At 41.3% G+C, this 11,010-nt stretch overlaps 1 protein-coding gene across 1 annotated transcript; it reads left to right on the top strand.

Moving 5' to 3' along the window:
- The first annotated feature begins 2,563 nt into the window (after window positions 1–2,563).
- Window positions 2,564–10,223, top strand: LOC117434215 (proteasome subunit beta type-8-like). The gene is made up of 6 exons (XM_059011082.1): window positions 2,564–2,809; window positions 4,041–4,185; window positions 4,958–5,069; window positions 5,625–5,754; window positions 9,268–9,472; window positions 10,003–10,223. Exons 1-6 carry the CDS (start codon window positions 2,666–2,668, stop codon window positions 10,089–10,091), a joined length of 825 nt encoding a protein of 274 aa, XP_058867065.1. The 5' UTR covers window positions 2,564–2,665; the 3' UTR covers window positions 10,092–10,223.
- The last annotated feature ends 787 nt before the right edge of the window (window positions 10,224–11,010 follow it).

Genomic DNA, 11,010 nt, shown 5'->3' with positions numbered 1-11,010 from the left:
ACCAGTTTTTCATTTTCCAATTTCTGAGTTTAAAGTACAAAAACTGATTTAGGCTTGCTTCCCATTTTTCATATTGCTTTTTGTAACAAACTATTCGAAATGGAATAATCTGTAATACAAAACTAAATAATTGACCATTAAAAATTTCAGAACAGAAAATAGGAGGCACTTTTTTTACACAGAGAATTGTGAGGGTCTGGAACCAACTCCCCAGTAATGTTGTTGAAGCTGACACCCTGGGATCCTTCAAGAAGCTGCTTGATGAGATTCTGGGATCAATAAGCTACTAACAACCAAACGAGCAAGATGGGCTGAATGGCCTCCTCTCGTTTATAAACTTTCTTATGTCCTTATGTTCTAAAAAAAAGTACTGATGCGTGCTCTACTCGTATCGAATGTGTCTTGTTGTTATGACAGTAGTGTGGCGTGGTTGTTAGGGGCTCTGGACTCTTGACCGGAGGGTCGTGGGTTCAATTCCAGGTGTGGGACACTGCTGCTGTACCCTTGAGCAAGATACTTTACCTAGATTGCTCCAGTAAAAACCCAACTGTATAAATGGGGAATTGTATGTAAAAAAAATAATGTGATATCTTGTAACAATTGTAAGTAGCCCAGGATAAGGGCGTCTGCTAAGAAATAAATAATAATGACGTTTTCTGCATCAATACATCTATATCTATTATCTATTATATCTAATAATAGATAATAATATCTATTATTTTTAGTATTATTACAATGCACTGTACCTGAGTGACACAAGGATGATGATTATATTAACTTAATGTAGCCCAACGGCTGTATTGTAATACAGTACTTTGTAACAACTGCTAAATTAATTAATTCATAAATAATGTTGGTAAGTAGACAGAACACTTCCATGACAATAAGCACAGGCGCATCGTCATAACAGCGGGACACTGAGAGCTGGTCGTGTCTGACCTTTTTTTTTAAAGGTCTTGAAGGAGCTACATCATTTTTAAGATATTCAATGTTGTGGAGTGTTTTCGTGCTGCAGTGGGGGGTTCTTTTGTAACAGAATATGATGAAGGGTGGGGGTGAATTCTGTTTACAGTTTCGCACTCTATCGCTGTTCCGTCTTTTGTAAGAGCTGCAAACCTTCTTTATCACCGACTCTTGTAGATTGATTTCATTTTCCGTCCCTGCAGTCTGTTATTTATTTTTGTATTAGATTATTCCATTTCGAATACTTTGTTACAAAAAGCAATATGAAAAATGGGAAAACAAGTCTGAATCAGTTTTTGTATTTTAAACTCAGAAGTTGGGAAATGATAAACGGGTAGATTTTTGTTTTTATGTAAAACCGAAATAGAAAAACAAGTCATTTTCTGGTTTTCTGATTTCCGATTTAGAATGCAAAAACGATTGGGCGGAATGTACACGCACCCACCTGGGAGTTGCTTCTTCCCGGTTCCTTATTCGCGGTGTAGTTGACAAAGCAGCGTGTCCTTTCTTTCTGTGTGTTTTAACTCGCTTACACATCTTGCTCAATAAATAATATAGGCTATTGCTACTATTTTAAAAATAATCGCTCATTCTTAAAAAAAAAAAAGTGAGTGACAACACACAGAAAAAGGACACCCTGCTTTGTGAACTACACCGCGAATAAGGAACCGGGAAGTAACCAACTCCCAGGTGTAGAATCACATCAGATGACAGATTCGTCCTGGTCTGATCTTTGCTTGTCAAGTATATGCGAATTCACGGCTACTGTTTAAATGACTCGGAGTTGAAGCAGCTCGATTGCAGACTCAGATCAAATAAAACAGCCCGTTACAGCGTGCGGCTCAACCGAAGTAGATATGATGATGCCGTGTTTAGCTGTAGCGGTTTGTTTCAATCCAATGAATATATTTTTTAATTAGTCGTAAAAACTAATTCCAGGCTTGTAATGCAAAGTGCCAAACTTCTTTCATGAACACATATTTGACATTGCTTAAGTGCCTGAAGACTGTTAGTTAAACTGCCAGTAATTGTGAATTGTTGGTTATTATATATGAATGAGAGGCCACGGCTCACTAAACGCTTGTATTAAACATGTTTTCTTGAGATATGTGAAGTGTAGTGTGCGTACTTGTGCCTGCGATTGCATCTTCAGTAAAATCGTTTAATAGACTGAACAGCTTTTATTTTAAGGTGCACATCAAAAATGAATTGATGAATTTCACAAAAAATATATTCCTTAAAAAGATTGTAACGCAATAAATTAACTGTGGTTAAGCGCGTGTTTTGGGGATCCCCCGGATTTTGAGTTCAGTTGCTTGTGAAACAGAACAGTGTATCAACTACATCGTGAGCGAAACCTGCAGAAACACAGTCTGCCCGGCGACCACTGACGCGTTTAACGAATATTTTGTTTCTCAAAGCTCATTGGTCACGTACATATAACAAAGAGAATATGTTAAAAAATACTTATTTTTATTTTCACAAAAATAAAAACTGCAACACAAGCTTTTATTGAACTTCACGTTTCTTTATTTATTTCTTTTTTTTTAACCTGCTGAGATTTGAACACTTTCCATAGCCGAGCAGTTTTATCAGTTTCAACACATCGCTTATCAATCCCCAGCAAACTGCTTTCGGTTTCGCGCAGCTCCCATCTCTAAACAAAACTACATGATAGCACCAGGAAATTGATTAGTGCAACATGGCGCTGCTGGACGTGTGCGGCTACAGAGACGGGGACAGGAGCGCGGGTCCTTTCGGGACCAGGGGGACAGTCATGGACAGGTCCAGCCATTTCTCCTTTGGGATGAAAACGGCAGAATTCGCGGTGCCGGTAGGAGTTGATGTGAGTACCAGCCAGGTCTATGACATCATTATAGGGGATGTGAATTAACTAAGAGAGGTATCACACACTCATTGGAAATGTGTCCCACTTTCAAACACTGTAGTTCAAATCACAAATATATTGTTTCCTTGTAAGAATGTGTGTAGTCTTCATGTCAGCACAGCACTATTTAACCGCAGGCACGCTGCGCTCGCTGTGGGCAATGGGAAGTCCTTTATTACAGCTGCGTTATATAAATATATCAGTGAAGAAAAGTGCATCTTTGAAATATTACACTTCAGTGTTTGTGTTCCGCGCAGTTAGTTACAGTTTGAGGTACTGGACGCGTCCCTTTGGGAGCAGGCTATTGCTGGGCGATCATTGCAAAACCCGCCTGTCGTTTTATTAGTACGGGTGTGTTATTGAAACACGAAGGCCGTAGTTTTTGTTCATATTTAACTTTTTTTTTTCACCTCCATTTTTGGCTATATCTTGTGAACCGCTAATCCAATTGTGATGGCACTTAGTATATTTATACTTATAAAGTATCATGTTGATCTATTTAACAGTATTGACACCTGCATGCATAGAAAAGCATATCGACCTCCTTGTTTCAAAACGTTATTCTAAATACAGTGGAGTACTTTAGCTAGTTTTTATTTCACTACACCTTAGTGTTGAGGCTGTAAGGCAGTATAGCTGTGTGTTTGCGATGAAGCCTGTCTGTGTCTGCACTGTGGGACCCGTGGGATTCTGGGATGTGTGGTGTGATGGGGCCTCCTGCGGACACTGGAGGAGTACCTGTATGTTACACGCATGCTTTGCTAATCTTGATCACTTTTCAGTCATTCTTTTTGTAAATTCTAAGGGATTGTTGTAGAAGTTCTAGGGATGTTGTAGAAGTTCTAAGGGATGTTGTAGAAGTTCTAGGGATGTTGTAGAAGTTCTAAGGGATGTTGTAGAAGTTCTAAGGGATGTTGTAGAAGTTCTAAGTGATTGTTGTAGAAGTTCTAGGGATGTTGTAGAAGTTCTAAGGGATGTTGTAGAAGTTCTAGGGATGTTGTAGAAGTTCTAACGGATGTTGTAGAAGTTCTAAGGGATGTTGTAGAAGTTCTAGGGATGTTGTAGAAGTTCTAACGGATGTTGTAGAAGTTCTAAAGGATGTTGTAGAAGTTCTAAGGGATGTTGTAGAAGTTCTAGGGATGTTGTAGACGGTGTTCTAAGATACCTCCTGATTCGTTCTGTTCTACAGCCTCAAGCATTCCTCAGCCCCTACACTGCAGGGGAAGGAGACGTGAGGATCCATCTGAACCACGGCACCACCACCCTGGCCTTTAAATTCCAGCATGGGGTTGTGGTGGCAGTGGATTCCAGAGCCTCTGCTGGGGACTACATTGGTAAGATTGCACAGAAACACTGCACTCCTGTTCAGATTGCACAGAAACACTGCACTCCTGTTCAGATTAAACAGAAACACTGCACTCCTGTTCAGATTGCACAGAAACACTGCACTCCTGCTAAGATTAAACAGAAACACTGCACTCCTGTTCAGATTGCACAGAAACACTGCACTCCTGTTCAGATTGCACAGAAACACTGCACTCCTGTTCAGATTAAACAGAAACACTGCACTCCTGTTCAGATTGCACAGAAACACTGTACTCCTGTTCAGATTAAACAGAAACACTGCACTCCTGTTCAGATTAAACAGAAACACTGCACTCCTGTTCACATTAAACAGAAACACTGCACTCCTGTTCAGATTAAACAGAAACACTGCACTCCTGTTCAGATTAAACAGAAACACTGCACTCCTGTTCACATTAAACAGAAACACTGCACTCCTGTTCAGATTAAACAGAAACACTGTACTCCTGTTCAGATTAAACAGAAACACTGCACTCCTGTTCAGATTGCACAGAAACACTGCGCTTCTGTTCAGATTAAACAGAAACACTGCACTCCTGTTCAGATTGCACAGAAACACTGCACTCCTGTTCAGATTAAACAGAAACACTGCGCTCCTGTTCAGATTAAACAGAAACACTGCGCTCCTGTTCAGATTAAACAGAAACACTGCGCTCCTGTTCAGATTAAACAGAAACACTGCGCTCCTGTTATTATTCAAGTGTATCCAATGTAAGGTTCTCATGATGAAACTGATTTCAGCTTCCAAGGATGCGAATAAAGTGATTGAGATTAACCCGTACCTGCTGGGGACCATGTCAGGAAGTGCAGCTGACTGCCAGTACTGGGAGAGACTGCTGGCAAAAGAGTGCAGGTGAGGAGGGAGGGATGGAGGGAGGGAGGGAGGCCTTGCCTGGATACAGTGTGTCCTGTAGCCCGCAGGGACCTCCTCATCATTTTGCAGTATTAATGATACAGTGTGTCCTGCAGGGACCTCCTCATCACGCTGCAGTATTAATGATACAGTGTGTCCTGCAGGGATCTCCTCATCACATTGCAGTATTAATGATACAGTGTGTCCTGCAGGGACCTCCTCATCACATTGCAGTATTAATGATACAGTGTGTCCTGCAGGGACCTCCTCATCACATTGCAGTATTAATGATACAGTGTGTCCTGCAGGGACCTCCTCATCACATTGCAGTATTAATGATACAGTGTGTCCTGCAGGGACCTCCTCATCACATTGCTGTATTAAAGATACAGTGTGTCCTGCAGGGACCTCCTCATCACATTGCAGTATTAATGATACAGTGGGTTCAAGGTGTGTCCTGTACACTTAAAGTGGTCTTGTATTAGAGCTGTCTTATTTCTCAACTTGAAATAACTTGGAACCCTTCCTGTTTTTTTTTCATTCCTAACGCTGAAGGCTGTTCAAACTGCGAAACAAAGAGCGCATCTCAGTGTGCGCCGCCTCGAAACTGCTTTCCAACATGATGTGTGAATACAGAGGGATGGGGCTGTCCATGGGAAGCATGATCTGTGGCTGGGACAAACAGGTACCCCTGCCCTGCCTGATCTACATGAACAGCATTCACACTGATCTACATGAACAGCATTCACACTGATCTACATGAGCAGCATTCACACTGATCTGCATGAACAGCATTCACACTGATCTACATGAACAGCATTCACACTGATCTGCATGAACTGCATTCACACTGATCTACATGAACAGCATTCACACTGATCTACATGAACAGCATTCACACTGATCTACATGGACATCATTCACACTGATCTACATGAACAGCATTCACACTGATCTACATGAACAGCATTCACACTGATCTACATGAACAGCATTCACACTGATCTGCATGAACAGCATTCACACTGATCTACATGAACAGCATTCACACTGATCTACATGAACAGCATTCACACTGATCTACATGAACAGCATTCACACTGATCTACATGAACAGCATTCACACTGATCGACATGAACAGCATTCACACTGATCGACATGAACAGCATTCACACTGATCGACATGGACAGCATCACACTGATCGACATGAACAGCATTCACACTGATCGACATGGACAGCATTCACACTGATCTACATGAACAGCATTCACACTGATCTACATGAACAGCATTCACACTGATCTACATGAACAGCATTCACACTGATCTACATGAACAGCATTCACACTGATCTACATGACCAGCATTCACACTGCCTGATCTACATGAACAGCATTCACACTGATCTACATGAACAGCATTCACACTGATCTACATGAACAGCATCACACTGATCTACATGAACAGCATTCACACTGATCTACATGAACAGCATTCACACTGATCTACATGAACAGCATTCACACTGATCTACATGAACAGCATCACACTGATCTACATGAACAGCATCACACTGATCTACATGAACAGCATTCACACTGATCGACATGAACAGCATTCACACTGATCTACATGAACACATTCACACTGATCTACATGAACAGCATTCACACTGATCTACATGAACAGCATTCACACTGATCTACATGAACAGCATTCACACTGATCTACATGAACAGCATTCACACTGATCTACATGAACAGCATTCACACTGATCTACATGAACAGCACTCACACTGATCTACATGAACAGCATTCACACTGATCGACATGAACAGCATTCACACTGATCTACATGAACAGCATTCACACTGAGCTACATGAACAGCATTCACACTGATCTACATGAACAGCATCACACTGATCTACATGAACAGCATTCACACTGATCTACATGAACAGCACTCACACTGATCTACATGAACAGCATTCACACTGATCGACATGAACAGCATTCACACTGATCTACATGAACAGCATTCACACTGAGCTACATGAACAGCATTCACACTGATCTACATGAACAGCATCACACTGATCTACATGAACAGCATTCACACTGATCTACATGAACAGCATTCACACTGATCTACATGAACAGCATTCACACTGATCTACATGAACAGCATCACACTGATCTACATGAACAGCATCACACTGATCTACATGAACAGCATCACACTGATCTACATGAACAGCATTCACACTGATCTACATGAACAGCATTCACACTGATCTACATGAACAGCATTCACACTGATCTACATGAACAGCATTCACACTGATCTACATGAACAGCATTCACACTGATCTACATGAACAGCATTCACACTGATCTACATGAACAGCATTCACACTGATCTACATGAACAGCATCACACTGATCTACATGAACAGCATTCACACTGATCTACATGAACAGCATTCACACTGATCTACATGAACAGCATTCACACTGATCTACATGAACAGCATTCACACTGATCTACATGAACAGCATTCACACTGATCTACATGAACAGCATTCACACTGATCTACATGAACAGCATTCACACTGATCTACATGAACAGCATTCACACTGATCTACATGAACAGCATTCACACTGATCTACATGAACAGCATCACACTGATCTACATGAACAGCATCACACTGATCTACATGAACAGCATCACACTGATCTACATGAACAGCATTCACACTGATCTACATGAACAGCATTCACACTGATCTACATGAACAGCATTCACACTGATCTACATGAACAGCATTCACACTGATCTACATGAACAGCATTCACACTGACCTACATGAACAGCATTCACACTGATCTACATGAACAGCATTCACACTGATCTACATGAACAGCATTCACACTGATCTACATGAACAGCATTCACACTGATCTACATGAACAGCATTCACACTGATCGACATGAACAGCATTCACACTGATCTACATGAACAGCATTCACACTGAGCTACATGAACAGCATTCACACTGATCTACATGAACAGCATCACACTGATCTACATGAACAGCATTCACACTGATCTACATGAACAGCATTCACACTGATCTACATGAACAGCATTCACACTGATCTACATGAACAGCATTCACACTGATCTACATGAACAGCATTCACACTGATCTACATGAACAGCATTCACACTGATCTACATGAACAGCATTCACACTGATCTACATGAACAGCATTCACACTGATCTACATGAACAGCATTCACACTGAGCTACACTAACACATTCACACTGATCTACATGAACAGCATTCACACTGATCTACATGAACAGCATTCACACTGATCTACATGAACAGCATTCACACTGATCTACATGAACACATTCACACTGATCTACATGAACAGCATTCACACTGATCTACATGAACAGCATTCACACTGATCTACATGAACAGCATTCACACTGATCTACATGAACAGCATCACACTGATCTACATGAACAGCATTCACACTGATCTACATGAACAGCATTCACACTGATCTACATGAACAGCATCACACTGATCGACATGAACAGCATTCACACTGATCTACATGAACAGCATTCACACTGATCTACACTAACACATTCACACTGAGCTACACAAACACAATCACACTGCCTAGAATAATTGTACAGTATAGTTATGCTTTGTTATTTCACAATTGAAAATAATAAGTGAGAGACTGTAAATACAAAATGAGACCTTTTGCTGTCCTGCATTCATTTTGTGGATACTGGCAAATTTGATTTCCAATGTGTTTTCTACCACCACCCTTAGAACCTTCTGATAGTTCATTTATATTAATGACCATTTGAGCAGTATTTTCAATGCTTCTACTCAAAAGTGTAACTGCCACCAGTTTTTGAAGGCAGAAAACCACACTACAGAGTTTATTTTCTCCTTTCAATTTCTTCCCATTGTGTAGTGAATATAGTTAACCTTGTATATTTTAGTTTTCAGATTTATTTTCTTTGATATATATATATACTTTAAATATCAGAAACTATATACAGTATGTGTTCATAGTTGTGTAATGGCTAAATACCCTTTAATAACTGAGAAACTCCTGCATGCTGAGTGAATGTTTTGCTGTGTTGTGCTCAGGGCCCAGGGCTGTACTATGTGGATGACAATGGGACCAGGCTCTCTGGACAGCTGTTTTCTACTGGCTGTGGCAGCAGTTACGCCTATGGAGTTGTAGACAGCGGCTACAGATACGATCTGTCCGTGGAGGAGGCGTATGATCTGGGCCGGCGTGCGATCGCACACGCCACCCACAGAGACGCTTACTCTGGAGGGGTGGTCAACTGTAAGTACCCCATGCCTTCGCTTTAGTCAAGCACATGCGTACATGCCAACAGTCCCTATATGGCCGGGACAGTCCTGATATCCTAGCAACTGTCTCGCATCCTGATGCACAGGGGGAAAATCCTGATGTTGATCCTTTGAGATTCTTCACAGCTAGTCCAGGGCATTCGCTCTCGCGCCACACTGTTTTTCTCTCTCTCTCTTTAGCGGCTGCTGGCCCTCGTCACTGCACTGCCTGGCAGGGATTGTGATCACATGACCAGACCTCAGTCTATTGACACGTCTCATCCAGTCACATTGCAGAAGCGTATTGTTTCCTCGAAGCTGCTGCACTGTGATTGGATGTGTGTTATTTAGAGTGCAATGTGGGAGCCAATGGAACGTGAAGGACTGGAGTTCATGACACTCTTCATTACCGTGCAGTGTTATGTTTTTATGTGTAGCAGATGAAGCCTGTTTCATGTCTGTTATTATGCCGTCATCATCGCAATGTTCTTGTTTCATTTGCCCGTCTTCATCTTTTCTTTCCAGTGTATCACATGCGTCAAGATGGATGGATCAAAATCTGCAAAGACGATGTTGCTGAGCTTATTCACCAATATGCATTAGAAAACAAGTGACACAGCAGCACTGCTACAAGCAATACAAGATCACACACGTTTTATTAATGGATCTCTAACAGTGTCTTCAGCTGCTCAGCTGTGCACAATACATGCCTTCAAATAAAGGATCTCTGGTGTTAAACTCTCAAATGCATTGCTGTTGTACTTTACACTCTAGATACGTTCACATCATCAAGACCTATAGATTGTACTTTACAGCTTCCTTTATATCATCTGCATCTCCTAATATACTGGATATGCTTGATATAGCGTCCAGTGTGGACTGTCCTCCCTTATTCATATCAGCACCCAGCCTGCACTGTCCTCCCTGATTCATATTAGCACCCAGCCTGCACTGTCCTCCCTTATTCATATTAGCACTCAGCCTGGACTTTGGTTTTAAAAGATAAGGGGAGGCAGACCCATGGAAGATACATTAAGGATCTCTAAGAAAGGACTGGAGGAGTATTTTTGTTGCAGAAGGTTTTCATGAATTTTTGTTTTTAGTAAAGTCTAAATGATCAAGATGACTCTCAATGTAATATGATAAACTCACTGCCAATACATGATATTCAAGAGATACCAATTGTTACCACAGCCTATTGTACTGCGCACACACACACACACACACACACACACAGCCTATTGTACTGCACACACACACACATGCTGTCACACACAAAGCCTATTGTACTGCACACACACACACACACACACACACACACAGACTGTCACACACACAATGTCATGAAAGAAAAGCACTACCCTGGGTGTGATGCATAGCTCTATTACTTAAGAACATAAGAAATGAGGCCATTCAGCCCATCTTGCTTGTTTGGTTGTTAGTAGCTTATTGATCCAAGAATCTCATCAAGCAGCTTCTTGAAGGATCCCAGGGTGTCAGCTTCAACAACATTACTGGGGAGTTGGTTCCAGA

Source organism: Acipenser ruthenus, chromosome 41, assembly GCF_902713425.1.
Source record: "Acipenser ruthenus chromosome 41, fAciRut3.2 maternal haplotype, whole genome shotgun sequence".
NCBI classification, from domain to species: Eukaryota; Metazoa; Chordata; class Actinopteri; order Acipenseriformes; family Acipenseridae; genus Acipenser; species Acipenser ruthenus.
This window is presented reverse-complemented; position numbering and strand designations above follow the sequence as displayed.